Source organism: Lemur catta, chromosome 6 (assembly GCF_020740605.2).
Source record: "Lemur catta isolate mLemCat1 chromosome 6, mLemCat1.pri, whole genome shotgun sequence".
In the NCBI taxonomy this organism is placed as follows: Eukaryota; Metazoa; Chordata; class Mammalia; order Primates; family Lemuridae; genus Lemur; species Lemur catta.
In genome coordinates, this window is record NC_059133.1 from 5,032,243 (window position 1) to 5,053,808 (window position 21,566).

A 21,566-nucleotide genomic window follows, 5' to 3' on the forward strand; every position below is an offset into this window, starting at 1 on the left:
ATGGCTGAGTAACACTCCAGGTACACATATACCACATTGTATTAATCCACGCACGTACTGATGGGCATCTGGGTTCTAATACCCTTTGTGACAACCCGGATGGAACTGGAGATCATTCTTCTAAGTGAAGACGGCAAGAACAGAAAACAAACAGCCCACGCACTCACTGCTAAACCGGAGCTAATCGATCAACACTCATATGCACATATGGAAGTAAAACTCAGTGGAAACCAAGCGGGTGGGGGTGGGGAGGGGACAGGTGAATTCACACCTAACGGGTACAATGCACATTATCTTGGTGATGGGCACACTTATATCTTTGATTCAAATGTCACAAAAGCAATTCATGTAACCAAAACGTTTGTGCCTGGGTAATACCCTGAAATTAAAAACAGAACAAAACAAAACAGAAATCTGTGACGTGATCTGGATCTAAGGCAGGCATGTGGGGGCGGCGCCGGAGTGCGCACAGCGTGGGGGCGCTTCTAGGGCACACCTGGAGCGGGGGTGATGGCGGCTCAGGAACCTCATTGGCTGGGGCTGCAGGTGACACAGCCCAGGGGCGGGGCGAGGGCACAAAGCCACATCTGGGCCTGGTCCATGTGCAGAGCTGCATCTGGCCCTATCCTGGCCCCATCCCTGACCGGCGACCAGCGAGTGATCCTTCACAGTCCGGGCCCGTCTGTCACCGGTTCCCCTTCCCGGCCCCACCATGGGCTGCTTGGAGGAGGAGGGCAGCTGGAGCCTGTCCTTCGCGGGCGCCGGCTACCTGGGTCTCTACCACGTGGGTGTGACCCAGTGCCTGCGCCAGCGTGCCCCGCGCCTCCTCCAGGGTGCCCACCGCATGTACGGATCCTCATCTGGGGCGCTCAACGCCATCAGCATCATCTGTGGCAAGTCGGTCGGTGCGTCCTGGACCAGGGAGAGGAGGGGTGGGGACGCTATAACTGGCAGCTAATTCTTGGCAAGAGGGGGATGGGAGCCCAGAGGAGCTGGTGCGACACTGTGCCCTGCGGACTTTATACCCAGCAGGTCCTCATTTAACTCTCATGAGAACCCTGAGGACTGGGGACCACAGTTACCCCCCTTTTGCAGAGGAAGGATCCCAGGCTCAGAGCCGGGAAGACTGTTCCCAAAGTCACTTGAGGGCAAAAGGTGGATGGAGCATTTGAACCCAGGACTGGGCCAGAAATTCTGAGCTGGAGCGGGGCAGACCCTGGCTCCCGTTGCTCCCAGGAGGGGGCCGGGAGGGGTGTGGCGAGCTGTGGGCAGGCCCAGGGTGGCTGAGGATGCCCTGCCTCACCCACGCTGCAGACTTCTGCTGCTCCCACCTGCTGGGCCTGGCCAAGCAGCTGGAACAGCTGAGCCTGGGCGTCTTCCACCCGGCCTACACGCCCCTTGAGCACATCCGGCGGCAGCTGCACGACACTCTGCCCGACAATGCTCACATCCTGGCCTCCCGGCGGCTGGGCATCTCGCTGACTCGCTGGCCCAACGGCTGCAACTTCATAGCCACCGACTTTGCCACCCGAGATGAGCTCATCCAGGTGAGCAGGTGCTGGGCCCAGGGCCTGGCGGCAGGTGGCCAGGCTCCATCTAGTAGCAGAGTGACTTCCTGGCACCTCCCAGGGGCAGACACATCTGCTGGGGGTGGGGGCAGGGGCACAGTTTATAAATAAGGAAACTGAGGCGCAGAGAGGGCCGGTGGGGAGTCTGGAGACATCCCGGCTTGCTGCGGGGGCGCCCTCAGCTGCACACGGCAGGGTCTGGCTGGGAGGGGCAGAGAGAGTCTTCTGCAGTCAGAGCCCCCACAGGGGCAACCCCCTCTGGAGGGTGCTGCCCAGCCCCCACCCCCGTGCTTTCTGACCCCGTGGGCAGGTTTCTTGGGCATTTACTGTGTGCGAGCCACTGTTCTAGGCACCTCGACTGTACCAGGAAACGAAACAGACAAAAAGCCTCGCCTCTCGGGTAATAGTCTAAGCGTGCGGGGACAGAGGATGAACAGAGTTAAGCATCAGCCCAGTGCTGGATGGCACAGGAGGACACGACAGAGACCAGGGCTGGCAGGGAAATGTCCCGTCCTCCTTACCTGCCAGCTACTGGCTGCGGGGTGGTCAGGAGGGCTGAGGAGGGGCCCAGTCCCCAGGAGACCTCGGCCAGGCAGGGACATGGGTGTCTACACTGTAAGGCCTCAGTTGGGGACCATGCCTCCCCCATCATGGCTCCGTTCACCCTTCCTATTAGGGTCTTTGCCTTCCACCTGGGCTGGGGTCCCTAATACAGAGTCTACGTCATCTTGGTGCCCTCAGTGCCCAGCATGGGGACTGTCCCGAGTCCATGCTGGCCGGATGCAGTTGTTGGATTCTTAGTGTGCAGGGAAGGCCAGTCCCTTGCTGTGGGCTAACATCCGTGGGCTCCTGAGAAAGGCAGTTGGAATCTCAAAGCGTGTTCCAGACTCCCTGCCTGTGTAGCACCTAGTACAGGGCCTGACACACAGCAGGTGCTCCATAAACGTTAGCTGCCATTACTATTATTCATCTTCGGGACTGAGACTTATCTTCATCTCCGTCTGGTCAGAGCCGGGACATGCTCTGTGGCCATGAGAAGAGATGAGTAGGAGGGATGTTTCCAAGGGTTCTGGAGACAAAGTTCTATGGTTTATATGTTTGCTAAGCTCCAGGTCAATGGTTCTCAACCAGAAGTGATTTTCTCCGCATAGGACATTTGGCAATGTTGGAGACATTTTTGGTTGTCACACTATGTGCACACATGTGTACATGTAGCAGGTACAGGCCAGGGATGTTGCTAAACATCCTACGATGCATGGCACAGCACTCCCCCCACCAAAAGATAATTTTCTAGCCCCAAATGTCACTAGTGTCAGAGTCCATGTTAAGCATCATTTTTACTGCAGGACTTGTCAGAGCCTCTGCTGGGAAGACTAGATGGTGTTTTCCAAGTGGATGGAAAAGATAGGGTTTCTTGCTGGAGGTGCATCTGGTTGAATCAGTGTCTAGAGAACACTCTAGGAGACACAGCTAGATTCTTGGTGGAGAACTGCTGCCAGACACACGAGGGAGCAGTGGGACTTGGTGCTTCTGTCTGTCTTTGAGGGGAAGAACAATCCCAGCAGCAGTCCAGGTCAGCCAGGGCTCCGTTGGCAGGAAGAGGAAGGTGGGTGTCAAGACAGGGCTGCGTTCAAATCTCTGCCTAACTCGGGGAGCTTGGCTGGGAGGGGATGCCTCCCTGGGCCTCAGCCCCTCACCTGGACACAGGACTGACAACAGCCCCTTGGCAGGCGGCTCTGCAAGAGGAGGGTCTGAACAACCGTGTTCCTGCTGACTCTTGTCTTCCAGGCCTTGGTGTGCACCCTGTACCTTCCTTTCTACTGCGGGCTGATTCCCCCAGAATTCAGAGGGGAGGTAAGTGCACGGTGGAGGCTTGATGCCCGAACCCCTGCCCCGTGCTCCGGGCCACCCAGGGTACACGCTGCTGAGAGGTGTGTGGGTGGAGGAAACCAGCACTGCTTGAGTGCCTACTGTGTACCAGCCCCTCCCCCTGCTCCTGGGGGGCGCTCAACACCCTCGGCTCAAGTGGACCTAGTGGCTCAGAGGCAGCCGGAGGGTCACCCTTCGCTGCCCATTCTGGGCCGGTGGCTGCGTGGCCGTGTGGGAGGAGGGCAGGAATCCTAAGAGAGTAGCATCACCCCGCATCCCCCTGAATTGCAGCGCTACGTCAGCGGGGCTCTGAGCAACAACTTGCCCTTTGCGGACTGCCCCTCCACCATCACTGTGTCACCCTTTCATGGGACAGTGGACATCTGCCCCCAGAGCACCTCAGCCAGCCTGCATGAGCTGAACGCCTTCAATGCCAGATTCCAAATCTCTACCAAGAACTTCTTCCTGGGGGTCATATCCCTCATGCCCCCCAACCCCGAGGTAGGTCTGGCCCCTCATGGTCAAAGGCTCCATGAGTCGGACTCTGTGCCCCAACCCTTCCCCTCCCTCTTAGCCTTAGGGCAGTTGCCACACATGTCCTGAGTGTCACGGCCAGGCACCTGAACCCAAAGCCTGGGGCTCTTCGTTCCCTCCCTGAGCCTGAGTTAGGACTGCCCTGTGTCAGGAGAACACTTTAATATCTACTGGTGTTTGAGCTGGGCATCCTCAGGCCAGGTTCTGTGAGAAGTACTGCTATCAGTTCCTATGGCTCAGAGAGGGTAAGCAACTCGTTCAAAGTCACACAGCCTGGAAGCAGCAAAGCCAAGATCCAGACCCACAGCCAGCCCAGGCCCTGTGGTCTTGACTGCTGCCTAGACTGGGCCCAAATTGGCCATCTGTTGTAGAGGCCAGGCACGAGTGCAAAGCAAGAGGGAAGCAAATTCACGTTCCCTGCTTTTTGCCCCTGGGTATTTCTGGAAAATGGATAATGGATAACAGTTTATCACCACAAAATGTTCTTCCCCCAACCACCCCTCACATGTGTCGTGTTTGTAGCGCTTTATAATTTACAAAACAAGGTCGTGTTCGTTTATTCTGGTCCTCCCCACGCCCCTGGGGTGGGCAGAAAGTCTCAACCCCATTTCATAGACAAGGAAACGGAGGCTCCCAGAGGGGTGCCCATGCTGAGGTCTCCCAGCAAGGGGGCGTGGGGGGCGCCCCGTCCCTAGCCTGCAGGCACCTCCTCCCCACCCGCGGGGCTCTGATCAGACAGGCAGGGCTGGGCTCCTGGGTGCCTCTGCCCCCTCAGGCTGGCCCTGGAAGTGAACATCGAAGGGGCAAAGGGAGCCTACAAAAAGCCAGGCGAAGTCCCAGCCATCCTGGGCCGGGCCTTGTCGCCCCATTTCCAGAGGAGGGAACCGAGGCCGGGGCGGGGAGGGGCTGGAATAGAGCGTGCAGCCAGGATGTCCCGGAGTAGAGGAGCGGAGGGGTCTGGGGAGGGAACCAGCTCTAGCGAATCCATTCTGCCTGCAGGCCTCGGGCCCTCCCTGCCCAGCGCTGGGGCCTCCTGGGGCCGCTGAGCCCTGCTGAGGGGTCACTTTGGGAGTAGAGGCTGGGCTGGGATTGTCCCTAGATGAAGATAAGTCTTCAGCCTCTGAACCGCCCGAGGGGCAGACCCAGGCCTTGCCCGTCCCACCCTTGCCCTGTGTGTTGGCAGGTGGTGGCTGACAACTGCAGACAAGGCTACCTGGATGCCCTGAGGTTCCTGGAGAGACGTGGTAGGTGGCGGCCCCATGGTGGCTGGGGAGTGCACCACACATGGTGCCAGGTGGACCTGCCTGTCAGGCGTTGGAGCCGTGAGGGGCCTGGGCTCACTCTTTGTTTCCCCAGCATGTGCTCTGTGGTCGGCTTGAGCTGGACCCAGAGAGGCATGACACAGGGGTCCCACTCTCGGGCAGGGCGGCCTGGCGCAGGGGACGGACCCAGAGTCAACCTGGGGGCTGATCGTGGTGAAGGAGGATGCTCAGGGCTGCGGGAGTCCAGAGGGGCATTTGACTCGGCTTGGTGCTGGGGAGGTGGGCAAGGGGGGCTTCCTGGGGGCGGTGGCAGACAAGCTGGGTTCTGAATAGTTATGAAGACTATGGCAAGGTGAGAAGGGAGAGGAAGAGGGCGTCCCAGGCACAGGGAAGGAGAGCAAGAGCAAAGGGACAGAGGCTGCCCCTCGAGGGCACGTCACTCAGTGTATCAGAGGTGTGTGCAGGGGGCGGTGTGGGCGAGAGAAGTCCCCTGGGCTGGAGAGCTTGGATGTCATCCCATAGGGCAGTGCTCTTCAAAGTGGCATAGTAGAGACTCGAACTCGGGACATTTGTCTCCAGAACTCACGTCCCCGACCCCAAACCCACAGGGGCAGGAAGCATTTGCTGAGCATTCAGTGTGTGCCCAGACCTGGGCTTGAGCTTCACGTGTTTATCTCATTTAATGTTCAGGACAGCCATAAAAGGAGGTCTTAATTTTCCTTTTTCTACTGAGAGGGCAACTGAGGCATGGAGGAGTTAGGTCACATAGCTTGCAGGTGGTAGAGCCAGAACTTGGACCCTGAACTGTCTTTGGGGTCTGAGCTCTGGTAAACCAGTCGAAGGTGGACTAGAAGCTGAGCAGGGCCAGGGAAGGGCAGGGAGAGGTCACGCAGGGTAAGCTGTGGGTCCACCCTGAGGCAGGCAGGTCCCAGGCCTGGGTCTGGGCACCGAGGGGTGTGGGCAGCGTGGACGGCCGGGGAGTCCTTCCCACCGGAGGCTCCAAATGCCCTGACTTGTCATATCCCTTCCCCTCCCTGACCCAGGACTCACCAAGGAACCAGTGCTGTGGACATTGGTGTCTGAGGAGCCCCCGGCCCCAGTGAGTGGGACCCAGGGTGCTGGCCGTGACCGAGGCCAGAAGGCCGGCCTGTCTCTCAACTGGGACGTGCCCAACGTGCAGGTCAAGGACGTGCCGGACTTCGAGCAGCTCTCGCCGGAGCTGGAGGCTGGTACGGCCCCTCCCCGCACCCGCTCCCTGGCAGGGCCTGCACTCAGGGGCTGGGCTCAGGGTCCGGAAGAAGACAGGACTCGTTCACTGAGCACCTACTAAGTGCCCGGTGTGGTGCCACTGGCCTTTTATGCGCTGCATCGTTCCTTCCTCACACGACCTGGGCCTGAACGTCACTCTGCCCGCTTTTCACTGACGAGGAATTGGTGCCCAGAGAGAGGAAGGGCCTCACCAGTGTCTCGGAGCCTGCGCTTGGGGTGTTGGAACCCAGGTCTGTGCCTGGGAAAGCCAGGTCTCTGCCCGCTGCCCGGGGCATAGCAGAGGCACACACTGAGGGCTCTGGACTCCCCAGACGGAGACGGACTCATTTCCGACAATCCTCTGAGGATGGTGCAGAACGGCTCCCACTGCACAGAGGAGGCAACCACAGCACAGAGAAGTTAAGTGACTTGCCTAAAGTCACACAGCTGGCAAATGGCAGAACCAGGAGTTCTGCTCTGAACCATTGGCAGCAACAGGACAGTGCAGGGTCCCCCAGGCACATGTGACGATGGTGGTGGTGATCCGAGTAGCATCTAAGTGAGGCTGGAGAGGCGACGATGGCCAGGCAAAGAGCGGGAGAAGACAAGCATCTGGGCAGAGGGCACAGCCTGTGCAAAAGTCCTGGGGTTGGGGGGGAGAGCTGGGAGGCCCGTGTGGCTGCAGCACAGTGGTTGAGGCGCAGGTGGCGGACATGAGCTTGGGAGGCTGGGAGGGTTGGGCAGGAGAGAGGTGGGGCCCGCTGGGGGCTGTAGTGTACCCAGCTGGGGGGGGGGACTGAGGGTGGGGGCTGGGAGAAGAGGTGATGGTGGTCGAGGCCAGAGCAGGGACAGCGGGGGTGGGCGAGGGGATGAGGGGACAAGGAGGGCGTGTGCCCCTTTCTGGGCCACAGACCACACAGGCGTGGGTAGAAGTGGGCCCGGGTCCACGCTTGGGATTCTGGAACCCCAGCAGTGTCCTTTCAGCCACATGGGGGCACCAGAGGGCTACCCTGGGATGGGCGGCCAGCAGGGAAGGGAATTGTTCTCTGTGCCGGCCCTTGGAGACATCCGGAATCCTCATTTTACAAAAGACGGGCCTGGGCTCAGGGAAGGGAGCGGCCTCCTCCTGGGACACGCGGCAGGTAGACATGGAATCAGGGCTTCCGACTGTGTTGTCACCGAACCCTCCAAAGCAATGTCTATGGCGGCGCCGACGAGAGCTGAGGTTGGTGGTCTGGGGGCTGACACCTGGGCTCCAGCTCGGTCCCGGCCCAGGTGCTGGTCCACTCTGGTGGGGTCGGTGAGTAGAGGGCTCAGGAAACGGATGCTGTGGTCACAGCTGCGGCTGCAGTTGTTAATAAAACTGAGGTGTTGCTGTTGTTGAAGGAGGTGCAGTGAGGGCATCTGTCCTATCCTGGGGGGCCCACGACAAACTTCCCGGAGGGGCAGGAGACGTGGAAAGAGCTCAGGAGCCTGACTGGCCTTGAGTCCATCCTGGCTGTGCCACTTCCTGGTAATGATCCTTAGGCAAGTCACTTCTCCACTCTGAACCTCAGTCTCCTCATCTATGAAAGGAACACACCCTGCACATCTCATGCACAATCTCATCCCCCTCAGGGGGATATTAAGGGGCTCACTGGAGGGCTGGGTGGGGCTTGACAGGCCGTCGATTCCAGGTGGGCAGGCCGTGCTGTGGCTTCTCTTGCAGCGCTGAAGAAAGCTTGTATGCGGGACCCCAGCCTCTGGGCCTGCTGCCGCCGCTCGGGGCCCGGACAGGTGCTGACATACCTGCTGCTGCCCTGCACGCTGCCCTTGGAGTGTATCTACTTCGGGAGCAGACGGTAAGGGTTGGCAGGGTTGGCCTGGCTTGCAGCGGGGGGTGGCGGAGCCCTGTGCCCCTGCAGGAGGGCGGCTGGCATGCTGGCGGGCACAGCGGGATGGTGCGAGCCTGGCCGGTCTCCCCATGCCGCCTGGGGCTGGCTGCGGGCCCCAGCGCCTTGGTGGTCCCCTCTGTAAAACCAGACTGACAGGGAGGCAGTGGGACTGCTGTGACAAGAAGCCGGCCCTCCCCTGTCTCTGTGACCTCTGGCTCATGGTGCCACCTGTCAGAGCCTCAGAGACAATGCACCATTCCTGAAAGTAACCCTAGGAGCTGGCCTAGCTCAGATTAGCTGTGTGGCCTGGGCCAGGTATCTTGACCTCTCTGGGCCACAGTTTCCTTTTCTATAAAATAAGGCCCTTCCGAGTGAGACTGGCTATAGTTACTGAGGGCCTCCCAGGGGCCAAGGCCTGGCTGGGGGCTATGGAGGTAGCACTGACCCAGACCCAGTTCCTATGCTCATGGAGCTCATGGCCCACAGATCGTCACACATTCACCTGTGCAATGACAGCTCCACCTAGAGATACCTGGGAAAGGTCTACACTGGCTTCGAGCTGGCATGGCTCAAACTAGAGGCTATCTAGCCAGGGAAGGCTGCCCAGAGGAGAAGACTTTGGGTTATAATCTGAAATATGGGTCTGAGTCCACTAGGCAAAGAGGGAAGGGAAAAGCGCTCCAGGCAGATGGGATAGCATGTGCAAAGGTCCTGTGGCAGAGCGAGTAGGGCCCATTTGAAGACAGGAAGGGAGGCCAGCATGGCTGGAGCCAAAAGGTGGCCTGCTGCACAAGACGCAGCTGATGGGGCTGGCAGAGGCAGGCACAGAGGGCTCTGTCGCCAGATGAGGAATGTGGTCTTTATCCTGAGAGTGGTGGCAAAGTGGTGAAGGGTTTAAGCAGGAATGTGTGATGGGGAGATCTGTAACTTAAAAAATTCTCTGCTCTGTGGAAGAAGGTCTATGACAGTGAGCCCCAGGGCTCTGTCCTGATCCTCGATGAGCTAATGACTGGGTCAGCCCTGCTGTTTAAATTGCCAGTGGTCCCAGGCTGGATGCAGTGCTGTGATCATGGCTCACTGCAGCCTCGAGCTCCTGGGCTCCAGTGATCCTCCCACTGGGACTGTAGGCACACGCCACCACACCTGGCTAATTTTTTGATTGTTTGTAGAGATGGGGTCTCGCTATGTTGCTTAGGCTGGTCTTGAACTCTTGGCCTCAAGTGATCCTCCTGTCTTGGCCTCACAAACTGCTGGCATTACAGGTGTGGGCCACAGCTCCCAGCCTGGGAGAGGGCTTTCTACTGACAGATTCTCCTCACGCTGAGCTATTTACTGAAACCACAAGTTGAAATAAAAAAGAATAAATGTAAAGTCTAGCCTTTTCAGTTAAAAAAAAAATCCATGTGTGAGCACCGATGGGGAGCCTGCCCAGACCACAGGGAAATTCACCCTTGGTATTTTCCATAAAGCACATGCTCAAAATGTAGGTTGCATTAATAGGGGCAGAAGGTCCAGAAAAAGGGAGGTGATGGTCCAGTTAATGTTTCATTTGTCACACCGCACCCTCTGGACTGTGTGCCTAGTTTGAGCCCCTGGTTTAGGGGCCCCTGCAAGGGTGACATGGCACAGGGTGAGGCACTGCAGCATCTTAGACGGTGCCTGGCCAGCGCTGTCTCAGCTGTGGCTGGATGACCTGGCCCCTTGCTGGCCCCGTGGGCGTTGGCTCTGCAGGCGGACCCTTGCTTTCCTCGACACAGCTGAGAGCACCCGAATCTGGTGCTGGCTTCGTCATGAGGGCTGGGGGAGCAACGAGAGCATTTGGAGCCAGAGAGGGCTCCGGTCAGGTGTGTGTTTTAGGAAGGTCACTGGCTTCTGAGTGGACAGTGGGTGAAGGGGGAGGGGTGAGGAGGACAGGGCTGGTGTGGGGAGAAGAGAGAGGAAGGGGTAGGAGGTTGGGAACTGCAGGCGAGGTGACTGTCCTCATTTCACGGGTGAGGAAACAGGGCCAGAGAGGCTGCAACCTGCCCAGGTCCCACGGCTCCTGAGCAGGGCAGCTGGCTGCAGCCCCAGCCAGCCTGACCCCGGACCCCCGCCCTCTCCACGCTGGGCTTCTCCACTCCCTGTGGCGTTGCCGACCCAAGGCCTGGCCGCCTCCACCAAGTTCAAAGCCCATGGTGGACCATTGAGCCACTGCAGGTGTCCCTGTGGTTCCGACCTGCTCTGCCATGGTGGCCAACACCGCTGGGCGCTTGTCATGCCAGTCTGGGCAGCTCTGAGGTACAGGGACCCCAGCTCTGCTCTGGGCCTGTGGGGAAGGTGGGCTCAGTGGGGCCACACACGGGGCCCTTCCTGGCGAAGCTGACGCTGCCTGTTCCTCCAGGCTGGTGGCGTGGCTGCCCGACGTGCCGGCAGCCCTGTGCTGGCTGCAGGGGCTGCTGAGGAGCTCGGCCCTCGAGTGCTGCTCCAGGACCAAGGCCCAGCTCCTTGGGCTGGTCAGGTGAGGGGGGCAGGGGGCCTGGGGGGGCGGGAGTGGCCGTGCTGGTGGGGGCTGGGGGAGGCACCGCTGCGTCCCTGGACCCTGGGCAGGCCATCCAGGCCATCTGCCCCCCCCCAGTGTCCCTCTGGCCACCCGCCTGTGCAGCCACTGGCACGTGTGTTTGGTCACTGCTGTGTGCAGAGCAGTGCTGGGCACTCTGTGACCTGTCACGGCGGTCAGGCTGCGTCTCCCTGCGTTGCCAGGTCCCTGCTCATCCTTCTGCCATTGTTCCAGACATCCCATGTGACCCCGTGCCAGGCCGGCCCTGTGTGTGGTCGAGATCCCTGCTGCAGGGTCCTGGGTGGTCGTCCCCCGCCACTCGACAGCCATCTGTTTAGCAGGGGAGCCAGCGCAGTCCTAGGGGTGGCTGCCCTTAGGTCCTCACGGAACCCCAGGCTCTGAGACTCACACTCACCGGCTTCTGCTCCCCCCACAGCCTGCCGGCCACCAGTGCCCCGGACACAGGCCCCCTCCAGCCTGGGGCGGCTGCTTGTAGGGACCCCAGCGTGGAGCTCAGGCCCACCCCTCAGGCCTGAGGGGGCCGAGCTGGGCCAGCCCAGGGACCGGCCTCCCTCCACTCCTGCCCTGGCCCTCGTGCCGTGCGCTCCCGTCTGCCAAGCCACCCCGCCAGCCCTCTGCAGTCCCCGCACCTTGGAGCTGCTTGTCTGGGGCCAGGTGTGTCTTTTTTGGAAGAGGCCCAGCCTGTCGGCATGTCTCTGGGTCACCGTGTACCCAGGTCGCCTGCCGTCCCCCTGCCCGGTCTCAACAGGGGGAGAACGGCTGGCAGGAGCTGAGCCGCACACCTCAGTTCCGGGATTTCCATGCGGGGACTGGGAGGGCAGCGTTGCCGAGCAGAGGGTGCCTGTCCTTGCGTGGAGCCGTTCACGGAGCACGTTCCAGAAGACGCCAGGGACACGGCCACAGTGCCCGTGTGGGAGGGCAGAGCAGCAAAGTGCAGTGACAGGCTGGGAGTCCTCCCCTGGGGTCCTCCCTCCGTCCTGCACTGGCCCTTGCGGTGACGCCTGTGATCTGCCCCACTCAGGCAACCGTGAGGGCTGACTTCCCGTCTGGCCCAGCCGGTGGGAGGCCAGGCGCAGGAGACGGGAAGGTGGGGGAGGGAGGCTTCGAGTCTGGCCAGGATCCTGTTGCCGGTGCTCCTGTTGGGCCCAGGGGCCCCTGTGCCACCACAGCCCCGTTCCCACAGGAGGTCTGCGACGCCTCAGGGCCTGCAACCCTCCCAACCCCTCCACTCTTGGGCAGTGAGGATGCTGGGGACACCGGGTCTCTGGCCTCTCTGGGAGTCACTGCTCTTCCTGTCCTCAGAGCACAACCCACACTGTGCCCCTGGCCAGGCCCTTAGGGGACGCTCAGCCCCAGTGCAGACGGGGGGTGGGGGGGTGGAGGCATGAGTGGGAGCAGGGGGTGCAGGGGAATAAATACTCGAGCTAAAGAGACAGTCATTCATTCATTCACCCGGCACATACCTAGCGAGTTACAGGCACTGGGGACACAGCTGTGAACCAAACCTACATTCTGGGGGGGGTGTGGGAGCAGGTGTTGGGCAGCAGACAGGAGAATGGAAGATCCTCCCCGGTCACCATGAAATTGGAACTAATCGATCAATACTTACGTGCACATATGGAAGTAACACTCACGGGAAATCAAGCAGGTGGGGGCGAGGGGATGGGTAAATTCACACCTAATGGTACAGTGCACACTGTGGGGGATGGGCACACTTATAACTTTGATTCAAACAGTGCAAAAGCAATTTATGGAACCAAAACATTTGTACCCTAGTAATATTCCAAAATTTAAAAAAATAAAAATGTTAAAAAAAAAGATCCTCCAGGAGTGGCGGTGCTGTGAAGGAAGCAAAGTAGGGTGAGAATGGTGGCAGGGTGGGGGCAGGGAGCGAGGTTGGTCCAGGTGGTGGCGGGGGGGGGGGTGCTCCCCAAGAAGGTGACCGCTGAGCCAAGGCCTGAGGCTGAGCGTTAAAGAGCTTTGCAGGCAGAGGGAAGAGCAGGTGGCTGCAGGGGGGCCACTGTGAGCCAGGAGGCGGGGACGGGGAGTGGGATGGGGGGGCAGGAGGGACTGTCAGCTCAAGACAAGGAATTTGGATTTGGTGGGGGAGCAAAGAGAGGAGTGAAGAGAGAGCAAGTGGAGCAGGGAAATTCCTGGGGGTGGGGGAGGGATTGGAAAAGAGGAGGGGGCAGAGGAGAACATGTTGGGGGGCCCTCCACTGCCCAGCATCTCCAGGGCCTGCTGGGTCTGAGCTGGCCTCTGTCCCTTCTTGCCATCCTGGGTGGGGGCAGGGAGAGACACAGTCCCCAGCATCAGGAAGGGGCTGTCCGTCCCACATGGAGTCAGAGGACACTGCATAGAACTGGGGTGCTCCGTGCGCTGCCCCCACTCCCGGGTGCTGGGCTTGGGATTATTCCCCCAGGGGAGAGGGAGGCCTGGCCACCTGGGTCTCTGTCTCAAGAGGCTTTTGAGAATATGCTTGCTCCTGTCCCTTGTCCCTCCTCATGGACACGTCCACGCCCACAGGCACTCAGCCTCCCTCCCTCACCCCTCCCCCGTCAGTCCTTTGCTTAGTGGGGTCTTTGACCTGTGCCGTCTTGGTCCTCCCTGCTTGGTCTTGTGTCTTCGACCCAGGAAGACGGCTGGCCACTCCCGCCCCCTCCGCGGGTCTCCTGTGCCGAGCAGCGCGCGGTGAAATGTTTCTGGCTTACTTGGTGGAATACTTCATTTGCTTACAACACTGTTCCAAAACCTTCTCTTCCATCTTTATTATTTGTGACTGTTGGGACTCATGTGTCAAGGTCATCTGCTCACAACCTGAGGATTGCAGAGACATTCACAAGCATCCCTCATACTATTCACAGTTTGTAAGCACTTTCCTGGTTACATCGCATTTAACTCTTGGGTATTTTCTCATGTGGTGTTAAAATCCGACTGCGTGCGGCTTCCCCACTGATGCCGGCTCTGCCTCTGCTCCCTCTGCCTGGGGCAGGCTGGCAAGGACAGGAAGGTGTTGATCTGGTCCCAAGGGGCCACTCTTCATGGCAAACAGCCGGTCCTTACAATCATTCCTCAGGGACACCCAGCCCAGTGATGCCAGTCAGTAACTCTGGCCCCAGAGCCCCAGCTTTCTCGTGTCCCTCTGGGAGCATGGTGTCCAGCAGTGCCCCAGATGGGCTATGACCAGCCCTGGACCTAAATTGTCTTTCACCTCCCAACTCCTGGCCACCGCCTCGGAATGAACGAGCTTGACCCAAACCAACGCTGCGGATTTTACTGAGGCACAGTACCCCGAGTACCCCGCCCTTCCTGGAGCCTAGATGTGGCCCCGCTGACAGCCCAGGAGCTGATCCAGGTCAGCGTCCCCTGACTTGTCCCCAGGACCCTCCCGACACAGAGCTGTGAGTCATTACAGAGCAGAAAAGGGATCCTGGGCTCTGGATTCAGGCTGGCCCAGGTTTGAGACCCATCTCTGCAACTCATCATTGCTGTGACCCAGGAAAATTCTGTCACCTCTCAGACCCTCAGTCTTCCCTTGTGTAAAGTGGAGATAACAACACACACCCCATGGATTATTTACTTGAGAAAATGAAATGCTCCTGACAGACTCCATCAAATGATAGAGACTGCTGCTCAGAAAGGGGCAGGGGGAGCGAAGGTGTGGGCTGGGCACCAGGCGAGGTGTGTCACCACGGGGACTTCCTTTTTGTCTCACCTCAGCAGCGGGGTGGGGAGTAGCCCAGACAAAACACAGGGGGGCCGAGATTGGAGCCCAGACCTGTGTGAGGTCACAGCCCTCTCTGGCCCCTGCTGTGCTAAAGTCATGGGTCCACCACCCTCCTCTTTCTCCCAGCATCCCAGCCAGAGCCTCTCGGGGCCCTGCAGCCCTGGAGCAGCTCTGGCTCCCGTCTGTGGGCCACGTTCCTGGACTGGCTCCGGTCTCCTAGCCCGGCTTTTTGAGTGTCCACTGCTTGCTGGGTGTTTCCTAACGCCGGAAGCAGGTCCCCTCCCCAGGGAGCTCCCATGCCTCTATTGCTGTCTCCATGGAGCAAAGAGTAGATCCAGCCCTCACAAGTGCACATCACCTTACAGTTTGCAAAGCCCGCCATCTCACTTAATCCTCACAGCAACCCTAGGGAGTGGGCATTATTCTCCTCATTTTATTGGCGAGGAAACTGAAGCTCGGAGAGGGAAGTGGCTGAGCTGGAAATGCCCAAGTCTGTGCTCCAGGCAGCAGGAAGATCCCGGGACTATCATGGCTTCATTGTGCACCTGCTATATGCTGAGCAGGTCCTTTCCTTGATCAGCTCTTTATTTCCTTGTCTTTAAAATCAAAGGTTGGACTAGCTGGTTTCAAAGGGGTCTCCAGATCTGCTCTGAGCCTGCAACAGAGGAAATTATAGACTGGTGGTCAGGGGAAGTAGAGTTGATTTCAGGAGAGGATTAGCCACAGAGGAACTTGTTTCAGAACTAATCTTTATGGATACTAGAATTTGGGTGGCCAGGAAGTCATTCTGGAGGGGAACCTGCAGGTGCAAATGTAGGATGGGGGTGGCCCATGGTAAATTAAACCAACAAGAAATCTGAGGCTTAGAGAGCAGAAGTTCTTTGTCTCAGGTCACACAGTCAGTTGATGGTGACATTAGCATTCAAGGCCAGATCAGGCTGTGGTTCCACCCTGTCTGGAAACTAGGATTCTGGGTAGAAATACTGATGCTCAGGACTCTTCTGCAAAGATCCTGATGTAATTAATCTTGACCTAGACCTGTCTCGGCAGGAGTGTGCTTCTAGCCTGTATTTCCTGGGCACTGAGGTCCTCCGTGGCCACACCGTGGATGTGACCACCTTCCTGAACCAGCACCCTGTGCCTCAGACTTGCTCAATATCAGCTGTGGCAAGAAGGCTGGTTTGTGCTAATCTGCAGATGGGGTCACATGATGCCAGTGGGGTATCTGCCTCAGCACTATGTCCTGGCCACATGAGGGATTCCCAGGCAGATGCCTCTAGCCCTCTGAGCATGGCATGCCACCCATAAATCTGATCATGTACACTAGCTGGATGTATGGTGATGTTAAGGAATAATCATTGCTTTTTAGGTGCGTTAATGTATTGGGAATATGTTTTCAAAGAATTCTTATCTCTTAGAGATCCATATTGAATTATTTAGGAATGAGATGATATAATACATGAAATTTGCTTCAAAATAATCTGGGTGTGTGGGAGCTGATGAAACGTGAGTCGGTAATATTAATAGTTGACCCTGGTAATGGGTACATAGAAGTTCGTTACACTATTCTAATTTTATGTATGTTTGACATTTTCATTCAAAAAATACTTAACACTAAAAATTTGATAGTATACACAGGTAGGAAAAATGCCTCAAGATAGAACATAATAAAGCAAAACAGGGGCCCCAGAAGTCATGGTTACTCCAAGTGCCAGGCTAGGAGGGCAAACAGTGTGTGTTCAGCACCACGGACAGCAACCCACGTTGCCTGCAGCCCGGCAAGCTTGGGAACAGATCGCAGAAGGCTGAGAATTTGGAGATCTAGGTCCACTTTATTTAAGGACAGCCTCTTCTGACACATCTCCAGGGCTCAGGTGTTCTCCACTCAACGGGCAAGCCAGGCTTTGATGGACGTTTTTGGCTCATGAGAAACTATTGTGCTTTCCTCTTTAAGGATACCTTTGTCAAAAACCAATTGACCATGTATGTTTGTGTCTGTTTCTGGGCTTTCTGTCCTGCTCCATTTATTTCTATGTGTATGCATATGCCAATCACACACTGTTTTGCTTTACAGCTTTAAGATAAGTAAGTAGCTTTACAGTAAATCTTGATATCAGGTAACGTGAGCCCTCCAACTTTGCTATTCTTTTTCAGAATTGTTTGGACTATTCTAAGTTCTTTGCTTTTCTATGTAAGTTTTAGAACCAGATTGCCAATTTCTACAAGAGTCCAGTAGGGACTCTTTCTTGGGATTGCAGTGACTCTATGGATAAATTTGAGGAGAATGGGCACATAAACAATGTTGAGTCTTTCAGTCCATGAACAGAGTGTATCTCTTCATTTCCTTATATTTTCTTTAATTTCTCTCATCAATGTTTTGTAGATTTTGGTATATAAATCTTGCACATATTTTCTTAGATCTATTCTAAGCATTTATTTTTTTTGATGCCATTGCAAATGGTATTTTAAAAATTTTAATTTCTGATTGTTCATTGCTAGTATGTATAAATAGAATTGGGTTTTGTTTGTTGGCCTTGTATCCTATGATCTTGCTAAACTCACTTATTTGTTCTAGTAGCTTTTTTTTCACATTTCTAGGGATTTTCTATGTTAATGGGTTTTTTTTTTAAGGCAGAATAATGGTCCTTCAAAGACGTCCATATCCTAATCCCCAGAGCGTGTGAATATGTTATATTATTGATATATGTTAAAGGGAAATAAAGGCTGAAGATGGAAACAAGGTTGCTGATTAACTGACCTAAAATAGGCAGATTATCTTGGATTATTGGGTGAGTCCAATGAATCACAAGCATCCTTACAAGTGGAAGAAGGAGGCAGAAGAGTCAATGTCAGAGTGATATGATGTGAGGAAGACTAGACTGGCCATTGGTGGCTTTGAAGATGGAAAGGGGCCATGAACCAAGGAATGGAGGTAGCTCTAGGAGCTAGAAAGGGCAAGGATATAGGTTCTCCCCTGGAACCTCCAGGAAGGAATTCAGCCCTGCTGATCCCTTCATTTCAATATAGTGGTACCTGCATCTGTCTTCTGACCTACAGAACTGAATTTGCGGTAATTTGTTATAGCACCTGTGGCCTTGGGGATAGATATGGCTTTCTGGATCCTTGAGTGTGGCCTTTTGACTGAATCCAAATTTTACAGAACAAAATAAAGGCATTTGTTCTGTGAAGTTTGGATTCAGTCGAGGGGCTGCACTTGGGGATTTGGGGGGCCACATGTGGCCTTTAGGCTGCAGGTTCCCAGCCCTGCATGGCTTTTGCCACATTTTCTTTCTTTCTCTCAATGTATATATACACATGAGCTGGTATTAGTGTTATAATTTGGGGGGTTTTGTAAAACCATTTGAAAGTAAGTTGGAGACGTCACGGTTCTTCACTCCCCACCCCAAATACTTCAGCAGGTACTCCCGGGCAAATGATCGCTCTTTTACACAACCACAGGAGTTTTCAAATTTAGAGAATTTAAAGTTAATACAATATTATCTAATATACAGTCAATACTCAAATGTTGCAAATTGTCCCCATAAAGTCCTTTATGGCAAAAAAAAAAAAAAAAAAAAGATCCAGCATCCAATCCAGAATCACCCATTGTATTTACTGTCAAGTTTCTTTGGCCTCCTTTATCAGGAACGGTTCTTGGAGCTTTTTCTGTCTTTCATGACATTGACATTTTTGGAGAGTACAGGTCAGTTGTTTTATAAAATGTCCCTTAACCTGGGTTTTGTAGTCATTCCTCATGATTAGACTCAGGATATGAATTTTTTGGAGGAATACCACATAAATGGTTCAGTGTCCTTTTCAGGGAATCACATGCTGTGAGTTTGCCATGTTCTTGGTGATGTTTATTTTGTCACCTGGCTAAGGTGGTGTGCAAGCCAGGGTTCTCGTGAGAAACAGACTGATAGGAGCTATGCTAGAAAGAGGTTTATTGTAAGGTATCAGCTCACACGGTTATGGAGGCTGAGAATGATCTGCCACGTGCAAGCTGCAGACCCGGGAAAGCCAGTGGTGTAGTGTGAAGGCCTGTGAGCCGGAGGACTGATGATGTAGCTCCCATCTGGGTCTAAGTGCCTGAGAACCAGGCGCATGGAGGGCAGAAGACAGATGTCCCAGCTGAAGCAGCCAGGCGAGAGCAAATTCAACCTTTCTCTGCCTTTTGTTCTATTCAGGCCCAGAATGGACTGAATGCTGCCCACTCACATGGGGAAGGCCATCTGTTCTACTGAGCTCACCAATACAAACGCCAATCTCCTCCAGAAACACCCTCCTCATACACATTTCTACACACAATGTTTAACCAGCTATCCGGGCATCTCATGGCCCAGTTGACACATAAAACCAACCATTGCAGGTGCTGTCTGCTAGATTTCTCTACTGCAAAGTTATCCTTTTTCCTTTGTAATTGATAAGCATTCTGTGGGTAGACGCACTCAGACTGGAGGGGAAGACCCTGTGTCTATTCCCAGTCAGCCCCCTCCATGCCCCAAGTTAAGACTATTCTGACCTCTATCGTGATAGTCAGTTTTGTTCGTCTTTGAACTGTATATAAATGGAATCACACCATATATCTTCTTTAGTGTTTGGCTTTTTCTGTTCATCCTTTTGACTGTGAAATTCCATCTTGTCGCACATAACAGGAATTCTTTTTCATTGCTCTGTGGTTTCTCTTGCACGAGTACATCACAGTTTCTCTATTTTACTGTTCATGGGTGTTTGTTTCCAATTTTTGTCTACTTTGCTCAAATTGTTTCTGATTTGGCATGTGGTAACCCTTTCACGGTGGGTCTTGTGTCCTTTTGGCCTATTCCCATCATTTTTTAACACTTCCTTATTTTTTGGCTCAAGAAGATGTTTTAGGCTCATGTTGTTCTTTCCTTGCCCTGGAATTAGCCTAGTCTCCAAGAAACCCTAGTTCCTTTTGGTGGGGAAGTATTTAGAAATAAACATCTGGGCAGTGGGTATGCCTAGTATCATTGAGATATTGCCTAAAGACCTTTTCAGCAAAGATCAGAAATAGGTATTTCTTTCTCTCTCTTTTTTTTTTTTAGACAGAGTCTTACTCTGTCGCCCTGGGTAGAATGCAGCAGCATCATCACAGCTCCCAGCAACCTCAAACTCCTGGGCTCAAGTGATTCTCCTGCCTCAGCTTCCCAAGTAGCTGGGACTACAGGCATGCCCCACCACGCCTGGTTAACTTTTCTATTTTTAGTAGAGATGGGGTCTTGCTCTTGCTCAGGCTGGTCTCAAACTCCTGAGCTCAAGAGATCCTCCCGCCTCGGCCTCCCAGAGCGCTGGGATTACAGGCGTGAACCACCACGCCCAGCCCCAGAAATAGGTATTTCTAAAAATTATAAATTCAGGTCAATACTTCCAATTCCAATCCAATCCCACAGGGCTGCCTCCTCCCATTGCTCACTTATATCCTCCTTCTCCCACAGTGAGAATCTGCACCTGAATTGTTCTCGATAATCTGGGTGCTTGGACCATCCTCTTTCTTTTTTGGAAAGACATCCCCAAGCCTCCTGAGTCAGGGTTCATTGCTCAGATATGGCTCTCTGTCCGCCATGCACACATGGCCTATGCCTCTCAGCCCATGTGTGAGTCTCCTGTGCCAGGCTGCAAGTGTGTCACCCTAGAGCAAGAGGGAGAGGGCAGGAATAGGTCCTGCCCATGTGCTCTGCTCCAGATTCCTGCTGGCGTAGACGCCTCCTGTCCTCCTGGCTATGGCACTTAGAGGAACGGATTATTCTTCCCCTTTCACAGCTGATGATGTGGAGCCCCAGCATTAGACCAGGGCTGTATCCTTGTCATGTGTGTGCCCCCAGTCCCAAGCCATGTCAGTAGGTGCTTAACATAGGTCTGTTGAGTGAATGCTTGGACAAGGGGCTGTACTGAAATCTTTCTAGAACTAGGTTGTTCTCAAATTGTAGTTTGCACAAGAAGTGCCTTATTCGGTGCACATTTCTAGGTCCTGCCCCAGGAAAGTCTTTCTCTTTAGGTCTGGCATTGGCCCTGGAACCTGCGATTCAACGCTCCTCCAGACCCCGCCCCTTCTGCTCCCGGGATAGCATGCAGCGTATTTTTTACAGCACCTGTCGTTCATTATCTGAAATCGCCTCGGCTATTTACTAACGTAAGCTCGGAGACGGCCAGGCTTTTGCCTGTCCTCCACCTCGGTGCGTCTGTCTCAGGTGTCTGTGGCACAGATCAGGTGCTTCCTGAATACCGGTTGGGTGGACAGTGAATTGTTAAGGTCCCTCTGGCTGGAATAGCTCGTGAGCCTGCGTTGAGCGCTTGCTGGATGCCAGAAGCGCGAGTTGAACGAGCGGACGCGGAGCCCAGGGGACTCGGACAGCACGCCGGGCTCGCGGTCCCCATGGAGGTGGGGGTGGGGCGCGGCGGGCGCGCCCGGGCGGCGCCGTGACGTCACGCCCGCGGAGGGTCGCCAGCGCCGGGCGGCGCCATGACGTCATGCCGCGGCGGAGCTCCCGCGCCGGGCGGCGCCGTGACGTCACGCCTGCGGAGCGGCCGCCGCGCGCCGGCGGGGCGCGGGCGCGTGCGGGCGGCGGCAGCGCGGCGGCATGGCGGAGAGCGAGGCCGAGACCCCCAGCACCCCGGGGGAGTTCGAGAGCAAGTACTTCGAGTTCCACGGCGTGCGGCTGCCGCCCTTCTGCCGCGGGAAGATGGAGGAGATCGCCAACTTCCCCGTGCGGCCCAGCGACGTGTGGATCGTCACCTACCCCAAGTCCGGTGAGCCCCGCGCCGGCCGCGCCCGCCCGCGCACGGCTCTGCGGCGCCCGCGTCCGCGCGGCGCCCACCGCCCGCCCCCCAGGACGGGGCGGGGAGGGCTTGGCTCGCGCTGGGGAAACCGAGGCCGGTGTCCTTCGGGGCGGCCCGGGGCCCGCGGCT

General features: G+C 56.0%; 2 protein-coding genes across 2 annotated transcripts in view; both read left to right on the plus strand.

The window, feature by feature from the left end:
- The first annotated feature begins 712 nt into the window (after positions 1–712).
- On the plus strand, positions 713–21,124 carry PNPLA5 (patatin like phospholipase domain containing 5). The gene is made up of 16 exons (XM_045555127.1): positions 713–905; positions 1,315–1,547; positions 3,357–3,422; positions 3,729–3,938; positions 5,155–5,215; positions 6,277–6,462; positions 8,190–8,322; positions 10,736–10,852; positions 10,970–11,006; positions 11,095–11,185; positions 11,328–11,566; positions 11,661–11,749; positions 12,062–12,172; positions 14,766–14,823; positions 15,690–15,776; positions 20,966–21,124. The coding sequence occupies exons 1-16, from the start codon at positions 713–715 to the stop codon at positions 21,122–21,124; spliced, it is 2,070 nt and encodes a 689-aa protein (XP_045411083.1).
- A 72-nt stretch (positions 21,125–21,196) lies between these two features.
- Positions 21,197–21,566, plus strand: part of SULT4A1 (sulfotransferase family 4A member 1) — a 34,431-nt gene continuing 34,061 nt past the window's right edge. The window contains exon 1 of the mRNA XM_045554714.1: positions 21,197–21,407. Within this exon, the coding sequence (XP_045410670.1) occupies positions 21,239–21,407 (169 nt within the window). The 5' untranslated portion in view covers positions 21,197–21,238. The remainder of the gene's footprint in view (positions 21,408–21,566) is intronic.